This window comes from Fulmarus glacialis, unplaced genomic scaffold (assembly GCF_000690835.1).
Source record: "Fulmarus glacialis isolate BGI_N327 unplaced genomic scaffold, ASM69083v1 Scaffold47485, whole genome shotgun sequence".
NCBI lineage: Eukaryota > Metazoa > Chordata > Aves > Procellariiformes > Procellariidae > Fulmarus > Fulmarus glacialis.
Window position 1 is genome coordinate 1 of NW_009213271.1, and position 16,309 is coordinate 16,309.

Consider the following 16,309-nt stretch of genomic DNA (forward strand, 5'->3'; position numbering starts at 1 on the left):
CCCCCCCCAAGATTGAAGGCATTACCTAGAGCATAAAGGAATTTTTTAAATTTTGAAACAAACTATAAATATTTTAAAAATACAGAAAGCTGGTAACTACTAAAGGCCTCCCCTCCTCCACCTTCCTTGAGGCTTGCTGTTTGGGTTTTGTGCTATAGGTGTCTTGGGATGCTTTAAGATTAAAGTATCATTTCCTTATTTTTGTTGTATTTTAAATTTTTGGAGATAAGGAGTGTTTCCATATGTCTTCCTTATGTGAGAACAGTGTTTTCAATCCATACTGCTAATAGGAAATTAATTATATTAACTGGTAATATTGGTAAAGGTCTTGTACACATACTCATTTTTATTTTACAGGTTTCTATAAATCTGGGACTAGTTTATAAAATACAGCAGCACAATGGTATTATCTTTCAGTTTATAGCATACATCAAAAGAAGACAAAGAACTGTGCCTGAAATTCTTGCTGCAGGGGGCAGATATGATCATCTGGTATGTGCTCATCTCTTTTAACGAATTTAGATTTTTTTTTTTTTTTTTCCAAAAACCATGAAAAAATGAAAAACTTTTTTGACATTTTGCAAAGATAACTATTTGGGTCTTCCATTTTGTTTTTGTCTTGTTTTGAGATTCCACAATTTAGAGGGCCGCAGACAGTAGGACCAGTTCCTTCAGCTGTTGGAGTCAGCATAGCTATAGATAAAATAACTGCTGCTGTTTCCAGTGTGGAGGATTCTGTAAGTCTGTTTTTTGGGAGGTGGGGGTTTTTTGCTTGTTTACTCCTTGACGGTTCAGTAATCTAACTGTAGCCACAGATGGGCAAAAAATAAGATGTGTTCCAAAATAATACCATACTGAAATAGACAGCAAACATCAAGATGACCTGTTTTCTTCTGTTTCTCTACATAGAATTATTTAGTAACATAAGAATTAGGGGGAGAGAGGATCTTCAGGCTTTATACCCTTTTATTTTTGATTTAAATGGGACATTTTTCTCAGCCTGTGGATTGTTTCAGATGAAGACAACAACTGTAGATACTTAGCTAGTAAGTGTTACTTTGCCCCTACCACTTCTCCCTTTATAAAAGTATAGAAGGTAGAGATGGAAGGAAACTTAAGAAAATGGACTACTTTGTACAGTGTCACAGTTTCACTTGGTTGTGGAATGTGTATTTTATTAACTCTTCTTTGTAAGAATAAATTAACATTGCTAAGCAGAGTGGGAAGGAAAGAACGGAATAGGCTAGGATACTTTGCAAGCTGAGGCTGTGCAGATGCCTTTCATCAAAGATTAAGCTTCAGTGACTTTCAAACATGCTTAGGTAGATTGTGGCTCTAAAAACAGGTGCATCTAACTCCTTCGTTCAGCTTGATGCATTTTGAAAAACATTAGTATATTTATCCTTCTTTGTTACTTTAACTGCCTTATGAAGGGGAAAAGGTGGTCTTATGGCTAATATTGTCCCCCTTGTTTTTACTGTCTCTTCAGGTTTCTGTCAGCTCGTGTGACCTGCTGGTTGTAAGTGTTGGTCAGATGTCAATGGGTAGAGCTATCAATATTGTTCAGAAACTCTGGACTGCAGGAATTCCAGCTGAAATAATGTATGACTGGTCCCAGGTAGAATTTCTATCTCCATGTTAACTATATTGTTGTTCTTTAAGATTAGTGCAGCCTGAGATCATCCTTTTTCAATTTTTCTAGTTTTTATTGAGTTACAGACTCATAAAACTGCACATCTAGGGTGCTATTCAGATACAATAATGTTAAGAAAGTCTCACTGGCCTTGCAGCATTCTTCCTCTCTACCTCCCAGAGTATTTAAAAGTGCAATAGGGGATCTTCATGCGCTCCTCAGAGCACAGAGGAATTAAGTGACCTTCCCCAATTATACACAGAGTGTGGAGTCCAAGGCCTATTGAAATCAAGGGAGAAAGTCACGTAATGAATTTAAAATGAGGCCAGTTAGCTCCAATTAAGTGAAGTGAGGATGCTTCAAAGCAGAAGCATATTTTGTACCAGTGAAGGCAATAAATTTTCCTTTCAATGAGGGCTGCAAGTAGGATCCCTGAATTAATGAGTTAATCCTTAATAAAAGGTATGTCTGGAAGAGAACAGTAGCATCAACTTTTAAATATATCCAGATGGCTGAAGACCATCAGGTATAGAGGGAATATTGAAATTATTCTACTGTTAGAAAAACAGTTTAGTCAACTGAGCTACAAGATATGCTATGGGGTCCCCGTGTAGTCCCTGGAGAGATGTATGGCAGGAGGGAGAGAAAGTGGCAAGCTGAGTTGTGCCTTTTTTCTCCAGTTGAAACCAAGCAGACCTTTACCCACTACTATCTCACTGGAGTAGTGAGCTACATGGCAATGCTGAAGTCCCTTCTAATAGTGGTGGCAGTTATCTGAGGATTATGAGTCTGGTTCACCTTTTAAGTATGCCAGTTGATGACTAACAAAAGAAACACTCTGCAGTTGGCCATTTTGAGTCATGTGCTGCAGACAGTTTTGAGCTTGCTCACCTAATTGCCTGACTTTTTTGTAATCTTTTGCCATAACATTTCCAATGGTTTCAATCGCTCAGAATTGAAAAAAAAATCCTGATCATTATGCTTTTCCTATGATCACCCTGGGTTCTCTTTTTGCGATTCTTAAGGAATGAAGATTTGGGTAGGTTTTGCCTCTGTGTAATGCTGTCCTGCAACCCACTGCTAAGTCAGCATAGCAAGCCTTTCAGTAAGCTCAGCACTGAGAATGATGCAAGTCAGCCTCAGGTTTACATGAAATGCAGCTAGAGTCAGCTTTCATGACAGACTACCAGTCATGCAGGACTGAGCTATTACTGAAAGTTGCAGACAGTGGGATAGTAACTGTTTGACTGACGTTACATTGCACATTTTTGCACTTATCTAGACCCTACCCCTTCCAGTGGGAACTAGGACTGCAGGGCCTAGGCATTCTGTCTGTCTAGTGCAGACTTAGACAGATTTCAATTTTTAAGGAGCATTGGGTGGATAAATATATGCATAATGAAGTTTCAGCTCCTGGACTTGTTAATAAAGCTTTCCTCTCTCAGAAGCTTATATAACCAGTGTAATTGCTGCATATCAAGTTACTTTAATTAAGGACAGAGACTTTGATTACTTAAGTGATCATTTTATAATCTGTCAAATTTCTGTCCCATTCCCCTTCCCCTGTTCCCATTTTAGTCCCAGGAAGAACTGCAGGAATACTGCAGATGCTCAGGGATTACATATGTGGCTCTTGTGTCAGATAAAGAAGGAAGTCATGTGAAGGTAAGTGTGGGACCAGAGGATGCTTGATGGTGTTTCAGATTTATAATCTGTTGTTCTACATTTCTGGGTTTTTTGACATCATGATTATTTTCAATAAAGTATTTAAATAGATGGAATTCAGGTAAACACAGTTTCAGTGCTAAATAGTAGCTGAAGAAGCCTGCTTTTTATCCCTCCATAACACTTGTTATTCACAGACCTCCTTTCCTCTGGGAAAGTCCAAAAATGAGTGCAAACATCACTTGACTTTGAGTCATCAGTGTCTTTACGTGGAAAAAGGTTTCTGTTGTCTCTGATTTCTTTGAATCTACAAAATGAATTAGTTGACTCAATGATCTTTTCAGTTGGCAGCTTTCCATGTTACAAAACAAATATAACTAAAACGTGAATCTAAAAAAATCCATGTAGTTCAAACAGGCAGAGTCTGAACCACACTCCTCATCTCTGTAAGCTAAGGTTAAGATGGAAAGACTGGACTGTGTCACAACATGAATTACCACCTTATGTGCTCTGCAGCCTGTGGTTCTTTTAGAACTTTTAGAAGTTAGAAGTTTTAAAATATTCTTGATTCTGGATCATTAGGAAAAAGATAATTATTCTTTGAATAAAGATTCATTCTTTGACTGAAAAAAAAAAGTAACCACTTGACAGCATCTGGCGTGACCATGTTACCTAGCCCATGTGCATTACTAAAATATTTTTTACTTGTTACTCACTTTCCTTGTCACTGTAACAGAGAGAGCAAATAACTGTGCAATAACTGTATGAACAAGTAGATTTTGATCATGAGCATGCGATATATCAATGTCTTCCACAAGACTATTACAGAGTGTTCTTTTAAATACGGCTTTATTGAAGCAAAACCAACAAAGAACATGCTAATGAGGTGAATGGTGGTGTTAGTGATTAATCTCTTCCCAGTAAAGATGGAGCAGATATTCTAAGTTTTGAATGTTTGAGTCTAACTGTTGCAAACTGAAAGGCAAGCCTTATTCTAACGTAATTCCTTAATTAAAAAAATAGCCCAAAACCAAATATGCTATTATTAATATGGTATTTGCACCTATAAACTATTCTATTAAAAATTTAATTATCACATATTAAAATACAAGTAATCAAGCTAGTTTAAGCTTTGGGAATACAGAGGAAATCAGTTGGTTGGGGGGAAAAAAAATCTAACCAAAGATTTAATTGGCAGTGATTGATTGGTAATGATGATAGCTTCCTGCCTTTGACTGCTTCACCTTTAATGGGTGAATAATCCAGTTTGGTTTTGATTAAATTAGATAAGTTTATTCATATGCCATTTTAAGAGTCAACAATCTTAAGAACCACTGAACTACATCATAGGTGAAATCCTTTGAGAAAGACAGACAGACGGAGAAAAGGATTTTAGAATCTGACTTAGTAGATCACCTGATCCAGAAACTGAAAACTAAAATCTGTGACGAAAGATGTAGTAGGTAAGTAGCATAACATGTCAATGTGAATAATCAAAATCAGAAGTGAATGTGTGTTTGTTTTAATGAAATAATTTTCAAATATGCTCAGTTAAACCTTGATTTTATTTGAGAAAGAATAAGAGCTTTGCTGAATTCCTTTTGAGGGGAAAAGAAAGCAAAAGGCTTGGTTATAGAATTTTATCGAGATTAATAAAGAGACTGATTTCCCTAGCTGCTGATACATTCAAACATCCTTAGTGCTTCGTAAGTTAAAAGACCATGCAGTTATCCAGCTCAGATGCTACTAGAACACCAGTATTGTTTGTATGGCAGGACTGCCTGCAAGTCCTTGTCACTGTTCATGTACTGTGTAATCAAAGAATTAAAGCAGCAAATACCTTTCATTCTGAGGCAGTATTGATAGGGTAAAAATGAAGGTGTAATTGTAGCACACTTGTACACTTTGGCTGGCACAGGTGAAAGCAACACCTGGCAGACTCAGGGTACACAGCAACACCCCATCATCCTGTCTTTGTTGAAATTACTATTTATTGTCACCAATAGAAGTTATCACAGGAGAGGCTACAGTCACCCCTGTGTGTATAAGCAGTATAGCTGTTATTCATACATATTTCTTTGTAAATATACAATTATACAGACATCTATATACATTTTTGTGTGTACATATATTTGTATGTATGTACTGGCAGCAGGAACAGACATGGTTTAATCACACAAACTAGAATTCAGAAACTAACAGATTTGACATTCATAGTATTTCTGAATAGACTTAACAATAAAGAAAATTGTTAAGCTGGGAAATGCTTAACTCGAGCAGTAGTTTGTGCAGGTGGCTGACGTCTCTTGCTACCCACCTCTTCATTCTCCTTTTTCTTGCCTCAGCCAGTCTTGGCATTTAACTTCACGCCTAACCTGATTCTCAAGTGTTTTGTGACAGATCTACAGGCTCTATTAGAAGCTGTGAAAGAAAATCATTCTTTCTAAAAGTTACCTTATTTCTAGATCCTGAGAACAGAATATAGAAAAACCCGTATTTGGTAATACTAAACAGAGAAATGCAATAACTATGATTGTAATAAAACTGGCAAATTTCTTTGTTAATCAGTCTTGAATGTGGAAGGTAAAGGGATCCAAACTAATTATTGAAAGCTTCTTTGAATATGTGTGATCTTAAGTATAAATATTACTTTGATACTTCAGTATTATCTCACAGAAACCTGTAAGAAGTTGTAGATTAAATTAATAATTTAGAGAGAATATTCTCATGATATATTCTAGTATTAGGATCTAGATCACTCTTGCATGATGGGGAGCTCATTTTTTGTATCCATGGGAAGCACAAAGATTGCTTCTAGATCTGCTTTTTGTAATATAATTTTGTATGATTTGCTGTCTGTTCCAGAATAGAATTTAATCTGCAGATACGTGCTCGGAAGTATCCATGAATTTATTTATCTGTTGGAATGAAATAAGTATGTTTGTATGATAATGTGAAACCGTGTCTTATTACAGTATTTCTTCGTTATTGTAAATTTGTTTCCCTAACTGTCTTTTGTTTATTTTTAGAGAAACCTCAGATAATCTTTTAGTACCAAATCAAAAGGGATCATTTACTAATACTTCAGGTATGTAGTCTCTAGTTATAGAACATACAAACTGTTTCTCTTTCTGCTTAAAAATTGTTTTATAAGAAAATATTGGTGGAACATAAATTTTAGAAGTATTACCAAAGTCAGAGCAAGAAAATGTTTTCTAGCAGTGCTTGTGGTTAGAGACACTTCCTCCTAATCTCAAATGTTGTTCCAAGTGATCTAAAACTGAAATTTTCTCCAAACTAACAAAATGTGTGCTCAGACCAACAGACAGAATATTCCCCATACAAGCATTCATTGATGCAGTGATTCAGGAGGGGGGAAAAGCCAAAAACCATGAACATTTCCTAGCTGAGGAGAAATTAAATGTCATCTTGATGAAAAATGACATGCCCTGTGATTGTTACAGTGTTGAGACCCATGTACATTGACCTACTATTCTATTTTTTTTTCTTCAAATGAAGGTGCCTTTACATTTCTAGCTACAGATTCGCACTCGTTAGTCTGATACAGAAGTTAATATATAAAGAATAATACAAGTACTTGTTGCGTGGATAAAGTTCGGTAATTTGATACATTTGATAATTATTTTATTAAGCACTGATATAGTGGGTGGTGGTGGTTGTTGTTTTTAAAGAAATACTTCCCCCCCCCTTGCATAACTGTGAGGGAGAGGGGTGGCTATGCTTAACTTGGTGGTTGTTGTTGGGTTTTTTTTTTTTTGGTATGTGCGTGACTACCAGAAGTGGCAATTTGGATTTCAAAATAAGCCATTTTAATTATTGTTATTTGGGGGAGCTGGGGCTGGGGTTTATTGTTTCCCATTGACCCTGCTATGGGAATGAGCATTAAATCATTGCCTCATTCTTGTAATAGCTTTTCTTTTTTTGATATTAGGTATGCTACATTTCCTCTGTAAAATTCTGCAAGCCATTTGGAACCTTTTATTAGTTTCAGGGAACACTGATGTAAAATACCAAATTTCTTAGTCTTACCAGCCAGTCCTTCAAAGTCATAAGTGAGCATTTGAGAATTTACATGCACGTTTCACTGTCCTATCTACTTGACTGACTTCGGGGGTTTTTAGCAGCTTTTCGAACCCTATACTATACAGATCTTAGCTTATTAATATTTTTGAATTTTTTTTTTCTTGCTACTTCTTGTATAAAAAAAAAAAAATCTAAAACTATATGTTTGCATTTTAGGTGTATTTGAATCACATGGAACTCTTGTAGTCCCTAATGTTAGTGTTATAGCTCCTGAAAAATTATCTGCCAGTGCCAGGCGTCGTCAAGAAATTCAGGTACACACGCATCAAATAAGTATTAAGAAGGGATCCTTTAAAAGTTAAGGAATGGTAGAATTCATATTTTCACCATCACCTAATCTACACAAATACATCCTGTTTGTTCTTTATTCATAAAATAGACTATGAACAACACAAAAGGTTGAAGGCAAAGACCACCTTTTTTAACATTTTGGATCTTGGGGATTATCTGTGAAACTGTGGCTCAGCCATCATTGTACGTACATATTAGACGTCTTATTTTAGTAGGAACCATGGTTCTGGAATTTTCCTTTTTTTTTTTTTTTTTTAATAAATGCTGAAGTTGTTAAAGGTGGAAGTTCAGCATGCTTTTAATTTGTAATATGTTTGTAGCAGATACTCTATGTGTTTCATTATGTCGTCTCTAACTAAAGGCCTAAGAAAAAATGGCAGATTTGACAAAAAAAAAACCCAACCCTGCCTAAAATGTGATATAATAATAATGCAGAAAAGATTAAGTGATGCTAGAAACAAATGTCAGAGTTTGCTCATTTAAGATTATTGGCTTCAAGATACTTAGAGTACATGGTAAAAAAGAACTGTAATCTTACTCCCTTTTCAGTCCAAATTTGGATGTGCAATAAAAAAATCCCCCCTATAAATCGTTTGCAGAACCCAAATAAAGAAGTGGGTGTTATTCTCTGAGCTTTGAGCTAAACAGACTTGCTGTTTTCAGGATTTTAATATATAAAAGCATCTTTCCAAGGTACAAAAGACAACGTACTGTAAGGCTGCAACTGCTTTTGTAAAGTGCTACTTTTGCAGGATTACTAGCTTGCTCTGGAAAAAAGTGTTGTAAGGCATGACCCGTACTTTGGTTTGGCTTTCAAATCAGTCATCCTTCTTCAGCTAGAGATGATTCACTGTATCCTGTCACAGGTTCTCACATTCCTCTGAAAAGTTACCTAACATCCAGAAACAGAAAGGCAGTTTTTACTACATATGTGAGAATTCACATTGTAACGTGCAGTTCTATCTGGTTTAGTACAATACCAAGTCTTTACCATTGCTGCAAGAGTGGCTCAGCCCTAGTCTCCTTCCTGTCTACTCATCACAGATTATTGTGGAATTGTTACTGAAAATTATATTAAATGTGAATTTTAGTTTAAATACAATGTAGTTCTACATCTTTTGTTAGAAGCAGCCTCTTCTGTTCTCATCATCTATGAAATAGAAAATAAGTGTTCCCAACCTGTGTCACAGAAGCAGTGTATTTTACTTTTGCCCATCTTTTGTTGCCAGGTGCAAACAAGACTTCAGACATTCATTTCTAGCCTGCAACAGAAAACAAGTGAGATTGAGATTTTAGCAGTAAGTATTTGGCAGAAGCCTGAATTAATTTTAAATTCTTAATTGAATTGGATGATGCAGTTGCTATCTGGAACAAACTACTGCCAATACTAGAGATACCAAGTGAATTAAACTTCTGGTTAAGTAAGACCCATGGCATGTTTCTTTAATACTTGAAAATTATCTCAAATGGTATGTATTGGACAGTTGTATAGAACAAAATTTAACAAGTATGTAGTTGTAAATTCTTAAGCTGTACTTAATGCTAACTACTCTGGTAGATTTAGTAACTTGTTCCTGCTAGATTGGCTCTCACATTTAAACCAACATAGCTTTTGTTTGTATATAGCTTTAGACTTTGCTGACCATGTCACAAAGGACTTAAAATGGTAAATGCTTTTCAGGAAACATACTGCCTATTTGCCTATGCCTATTTGGAACTTTCCATAATGGAATCTCTCATGAACAGTTTGTTTAAAATGCTTAAAACCTTGGTAAATTCCCAGTTCTATCAGCACAAGTGCTTCTTTGGAAATCAAAAAGTCTGACTCCCTTCAGTATAGTTAATCTCTAGTTGGCAAACTAATAACAGAAGAACTGTTAAGTATTGATCTCTGGATGATATTTTTACAGGTAGATCTGCCAAAAGCAACTGTGATACACTTCTTATCATTGGAGGTAAGCAATTAAGTATTGACGTTAAAACTCTAATTGAACAATAGATGATAAATTCTGTTCCTAATGAAGTGGAATGTAAAATTCACCCATTGTAGTTTTTCTCCTTCAAGGAGTTTGGATTAGGTTTTAAAACTTGAAAGGATTTTTTTTTTACCCAAGAAGCTTGACTGAAGCTAGAAAAATCTTTTTGTCAAATGCCCAAGTTACGCAAGACACCATTAGGAAGTCCTAATCCAAAGCTCTGGTTTTTTCCCAGGAATAGTTAGAAACTATTAGAAATTATTAGAAACTAATAGAAACCAATAAGCATTAATAGCAGTTTCAACAAAGGTGTTTCTTGAAGCTGTTAATGAAGGAGGACCCAAAATACAGATGCAATTGTTTCGAGTACAGTAGCTGAAACATCTCTTAGTGAAGCCAAGATAAAAAGGGGATGTATAAATATTATATTGACACCTTTAACAACTTAGAAACTGCTCGATGAGGGGAAAAAAAACACCACAGAGAAAGCTCTTTCTTTCCTCCAATGACAGCAATAGCTTTAAAGTCAGAAGTTCTTAGTAGAGAGATGGATGCCTGCCCACCCCCCAAAAAAACAAACTCAAGAATGGCATCTTGCCTGGAAGTGGATTTAGTACTTTCATACTTTTCTTCTGCTGCTCTGAAGCAGTGCTTGTCTGGTAATCAGACCCCAGTGAAACATTTGAAAATATTTTCAAAATACTTAGTTCATCCAGTCTATCCAAATCATGGAGATAGTTTATCACCTTTTACTTAAAAAAAAAAAAAAAAAAAAATGCACACGATCAGCTTGCATCATTCGCTTTTGACCACCCTTACACCACAGTTCTCATATTCTATCCAGCATTGCGAAACTGATAGAGCCCTTTCCATGGCTTACACTTTTTTATTGCTAAACTAGCTGTGTTAAGAAACTGATCACTAAGTTCTTAATATATTTTCTTAAAAAAAATTTTTAAAATCAAGTTGCAAATGTTGTTTATATGCATTTTGTTTGAAACCTGTTTAATTAAGGACCGTTGGCATTTTGTAACGTTCAGAAGACTGAATCCTATCAGAAGAAGTATTTCTTTTACGAGATAATGTAAAACTGTATCATAGTTCCTTTTCAATTTTTTTCTTAGTTTGATGGAGATAGACAAGCCTTCGATGCTACTGTGAGACAACTGATGTCACGATGGCCAAAACAGAGATGTTCATACTTACAAGCGATTTGTGATGAAATTTACAGTATCAAAATGGAAAAGAGGTAAATTTGTTAAGCTCTTATAGGTACATAAAACATCTCAATTATTTCTGCATTCAAACTTTACTAAACAAGCTGCTCTTAATTTGTTTCCCCCTTTCCCTCTCCCTGAGGGGAAAAAGAAATATTTAGGAAATGTGTATAGTTCCTTAAGTACTATGGGAAGAGTTTACTGGTCACCTAATCCTTGCTTGTGGTAAAACGTAAATTGTTGGCCATGTAAATTCTTCATTTTTATAAGCCTTTTCAAGAAATTCTAAAATGTATTCCCATGGTTATCTTATTTGCTGCTTTGTTCGTAAAACTGAACATCAACTATACACATTCAGGTATACTGCTGTTCTACTACATAGTAATCCTCTTTTCTCATGGGAGAGACTCAGCTTGCCTTTTAAAACTCATGAGCACATTTAATTTCTCCTGCTTTGAAGGAATATGATGGGAATCCGGCACAGCTGACAGACTGCCCAGCTTTAAGCAAACACGATGCATGTCTCCCAACATGTACAGTAAAGCCCGTTTCTGTTTTCTAAGCATGAAAAATTTACGTTTAACTTGTAGTCTCCTTGTTGGATTCTGGCGAGGCTGAAACAGGTAGTCTGGGCACATCCAGTTTTAAGCCTCAAATTTTCAACTCTTGCATGTACTGGTACAGTTAAATGAGACCTGGGTATTTATGTTCTACTGTGGATTTCATTTATAATACATTTCCTTAAACATATGTTCAGCTTGAAGGTACTACTTAACCTTTAAGTAAGACTAAAAATCTACTTTGACTCCTTTTCCTTAGAGATGCACCAAAATTGCTTCAGGTTTGCTAATGCTTACTAAGGCAACTAAATATCAAGTGAAACATTTTTTTCTTCCTGTGGCTTGCAAGGCTGTGAGCAACAGAACCCAATTACTACGAACAAGTAATATTCCATACAATGTTGGGTGTGAACGTAATGCAGTCCCTGACAAAGTCTTCTTTTCCCATTTGATGCCTGCACACAGGACACTGCTTAGCCATAAGCCTTCAGATCGCTGAATGAAAACTGCACAGGCTAGATAAATGGAAAGAGAATGAAGGGGAAAATTGCAGTCACAGCTAAAGGAACTAAAACTACTGATTTTCTACTGAATCTTTGCTGTTAGCTTATTGCTAAGATTTGCCACAGCTATTGTAGCTTTTGAACCTGTGGTTTCAAAGTTTAAATATTCTCTCTTTTCCTTCCCTCTGCAGGGTTCCTGCACTTATCCTGTACAGTTACAGAGAGGAGTACAAGGTTTTGGTTTAGTGCTTAAAGCATCTTTTATGGGATGCTTTTACTAACAGTGTTTTGTTAAAAGGAATTTCAAAAAGCTGTAATAATGCAAGACAGGCAACTAATGCCTTTTTATGTGTCCAGACAAAACTGTAAATTTATGTCAAAAAGTGAAAATAAATGTTTTATAGGCAATTAAGGAGCAAGTCTGACTACAGCCACAGATATGTATTATCATGTAATTCTTGCCCCTTATGCCACAAAAGAGATTATCAGCTGTGCAGCTGTAAAACTTTTTTTTTTAAATACAGTTTCAGAATGCCTTTTATGTCAACATGCAACAATAGTTGCATGAGAGAGGATGAATTATCTTCAACTTGTAACAAAACTGTTTTAAACTTTTTTGAAGGAGGGTTTTTATCTAATAAAAGGTTTGGCTACTCAGCCTTCTTGAAATATGTATTACAAGCTTCTTGTGGTTTTTTTTCTTCTTAAACCCACTGTTTTAATTTCTATATAAGAGATGGTAGATTTCAAGCTTTAGCACTGCAGGCTCATTGCATTAAGAAATACCTACTTACTTTTTCTGCCCTTTTCTTGTAGTAAAGAGGAGGGCAAAGTTAAAATATGTAAAGAGGTAACTTTCAAGACTAACCCGAGAACTGTGAAAGTGGTTAAGAGCAACACACCAAGTAGCAGCAGGGGAGTCAGTCCCAAAGGCACAGATAACTGTACCATTCCTAGCAATTCACCAAGACAAGTCACATCAGTCATTACAACCAAATCCATTTCTCAGTGTGTTTAATAGGAACAATTAAGTATTCACCTTTCACATCTGCTCATATGAAGGACCTACTTTAAGACATGAAGTATGGGGAAACTCAGATCCCTGAATATACTGCAGGATGAAGCTTTTTTAAAAAAAAAAAGTTTAGGTGACATGAGCACTTTTAAGCCATGTCTGAAGGGAATATGATGCAGAGTCCTGCCCTCCCCCCCACCGTGAGCCAGGGTCAGCACAGCTGGATCAGCATGGAGCGAAGGCACAGCTGCCTGGCTCTGCAGGAGCTCAAGCGCTGTGCTGGCTGTCTTAGGGATATCTGCACTGCATCATGTAGACATGTCCCTCAAAATAAGACAGAAACAGGAAAGCTGCTGTTCCTGATAGTATGTTAGCACCCACTTCCCCTAGTACTACTGAGGCTTATCTATAAAACACAGCATCTGTCACTGAGACTCCTGCTCCAGTCTTACTTTGCTCCTGGTACAGTGCATTTCTCTTCACCCTGTGCTACCCCCCAAACAGGTTTTACACTGCCCACTTGAATAATACAAAACAAACAGCACTATAAGTACAAAACTAGTTGGCAGCTGAGTGTAAAGCTGTTTCAGTATAACCCTGTAAATACTCCTGCCATACAACACTCTCCAGAAAGCACCTTCTGCTGTCAGTTTAAACAAAGTACTGATTACATCCCAATATTCTGCTGGAAGGAAAGCCAAAGACAAGTGGTAACTCAAAAAGAAATGGACTTTGCTTTGAGCAAGGGTCAAGTCTGTTACAGTGATGGTAGGACACTGTTCCATCACTGCGTTGCTTTACTCTTCTTGTTTTTGCTTTTCTTGTCTTTTTTCTTCAAGCCATCCATGTTAGCTCTCAGCAAATTTGAATATGCCTGAAACAACAATTGTAACATTAAAAGAACAAATACTTAAGTGACAATATACTAGAGGTAACATTTTACATATTGCTAATGGATACGTATCTGCATTTTCTCAGTTAGCGAATCAAGCTCTTACACCCTACACTGGGAAACTATTGTTTCTAAACCAATGCAGAAAGTTAGATAAAATACAACAGGATTTTTTTTTTAAACAAATGCAGATAGATGGGTAGTCTAAGGTTAATCTGTATGCCAGTTCAGCACTGAATCAACCCGTTCACAGCTGTCCAGTGCTTCCTACTGACCACTCCCCAATACCTACAGAAAAGGAAGATAAAAGGCATACAAAACTTACCATCTGGAATTTATTTACTTCCTTTGAGCTCACCTACAAAAGTAATACTGGAGGTTAACCAAGAAAACACTGGCTTCTATTACAAACCAAGTATCAGTATGTGTTTACCCACCACTGACCATCGGTCTTTTTAGCAGCAGTTGGATCGACTCATCGCATTCCATGGTCGTTAGGCTGTACTGACATGTCATAGGACTTCACTCGTTTAGAAAACTGAAAACACTCCTTACTCGATTAACAAAATCCTTTGGAAGCCATTCATCCCAAACCCGTCTGTTTTCAAATGGGAGGAATGTGAAGAAACATTCCAAGGAAGGTTTTATTTACTTGTAGGGCCATAAAAATACGTTGCAGCCCAGACTCTCTCAACTATTTCTCAAAGTAACATTTTTCCTTGGGTTACATTGCAGAGGAAAGCTAGTCAGCTAACGCCTTTCCAAATCTCTCATTCAAAGTAAACACACATCAGGTTTTCAACTTCTAGTTAACATTTCCTGAAATACAAATAGCTCTGTAAATGACAAAAAAATAGGTATGCTAAGCAAGATTAAGGCTTAGAAGAATCTACCCATGCCCACACGCTCTTGCCAGGAAGCAAGGATCCCTTTCCTACTGTTTCACAGTCTGGGAACATTCAGTTCTTTCCTGGGTTGCAAGAACCTTCAGTAATTCCATCGAGGTCTATGGGAAGCTACCTCTTTGTCACCTGAGGCTTGAGCGTGGGTGGGTGTGCAGGACCTTTCTTCTCCTCGGAGCCACACCATTTGTCCTCATACTGCAGTTTCCATATCTGCCCTGTGTCCCTCTGCCTGTGCCTCTGGAAGCAGTTTCCCCCTTCCCTCCAAACAATTTCACCTGACTCAAAACACAACAGCCACGGTTGCTGAAAACAGGCAGAGTCCCTTTCTGCTGTCCTGCAATACCATTCTGAAGCAATATCCAGCATACAGAGCAAAACTATAAACTACTCTTCCATCTGTAATGCTGAGTGTAAGCATGAAGACTTCAGGTAAGTGCAACACTTCAGCATCCCAACTTCAGCTGTGTGCTTAGCTACCATACGGTTTCTCTAGAATTAAGAGGGTAGTTCTCATTAAATTCATGTAAAGACAAATGTCTCTTAAAATATATATGGGGCATTAAATAAAAGACAAGTAGGGCCACTAATCTTTCTAACCCAAAGCTGTCACTTACCACTGTGCTAATTTTCTTCTTTCCATCAGTTGCTCTTAGAAGACACTTATTGTCTGCTGGTTCAAAACTTTCTACGTGGCCTTTGCGTGGGACTGGTTTTGTTCGGCCATCATCTGTATTGAAAGACAGCGCACGTTTATTGGTATTTCACTAAAATCAGCGGATGCCTCCTGACACGAGATGTTAAAAATTGTTCATGAGAGATCTGTAAAACACCTTGGAATTTAAGACCATCTGAACTGACATTACTGCCAAATTGTTCACAGACCCCTTCCCCTGTTACCCCAGAAGGATCAGTTCCATGAACTACATCTGCCAGGAAAAAAGTGTAAATCCTTGCCCTGACATGCTGTATGAGCTGCCTGCTTCAGCAGCAGTGTGTTTTAAATGCATGTCAAACTGCAGCCTAGGAGACTTGACTTCTCAAGTAGCGCCAGCTAGCCAGAAACCAGAGAAACATAAACACACAAAAGCAACGCTGTAATTCTCCTTTTACAGAAATCTAAGGATTTCCAATTATTGTTTAATAATTAGAAAGTCCCAATATTTCCTGCAGTTTGAAATACAGTCTTTCTTCAAGGTTATTAGTACTGCAGGTAAGATGACTGATTTGTCCATACGACTACTCTTGCTTTCAGATACTCTGAATTACAACTATATCTTTTAAAATACATGCTAGCAACACTAACTTTGATTTAGATGAACACCTCTTCGATCCAGTAAGACTTAAAACTTACATTTCTTCAGCGTTATGAAAACACTCCCCGAAGTTCTGCACTTCTGAAAGAGTCTGGTAAGCTCTGTCAGGAACTGCAAGAGAAAGAGTCCCGCCCTTGGTCGGAGGCCACCACGCAGGCGTTTACTTCTTCTCCCCGTGCAGCCCAGCGACTCGCTGCCCGGGGCGCGGCCCCCGCCTCGCTCCGGCGGCTGTTCC

The 16,309-nt window shown here is 37.1% G+C and overlaps 2 protein-coding genes across 2 annotated transcripts; one reads left to right on the top strand and one right to left on the bottom strand.

Moving 5' to 3' along the window:
- Positions 1-357: 357 nt before the first annotated feature.
- LOC104077047 (eukaryotic translation initiation factor 2-alpha kinase 4-like) lies at positions 358-12,268 on the top strand (the record flags this gene model as incomplete). Its single annotated transcript, XM_009578131.1, has 11 exons — positions 358-492; positions 630-737; positions 1,490-1,618; positions 3,212-3,298; positions 4,649-4,761; positions 6,328-6,386; positions 7,559-7,656; positions 8,923-8,991; positions 9,604-9,648; positions 10,794-10,918; positions 12,141-12,268. Coding segments are annotated over 11 exons (1,023 nt in total), but the record flags the coding sequence as incomplete, so codon positions are not given.
- A 680-nt stretch (positions 12,269-12,948) lies between these two features.
- SRP14 (signal recognition particle 14kDa (homologous Alu RNA binding protein)) lies at positions 12,949-16,185 on the bottom strand (the record flags this gene model as incomplete). Its single annotated transcript, XM_009578132.1, has 4 exons — positions 12,949-13,838; positions 14,182-14,214; positions 15,376-15,488; positions 16,113-16,185. Coding segments are annotated over 4 exons (309 nt in total), but the record flags the coding sequence as incomplete, so codon positions are not given.
- Between the last annotated feature and the right edge of the window lie 124 nt (positions 16,186-16,309).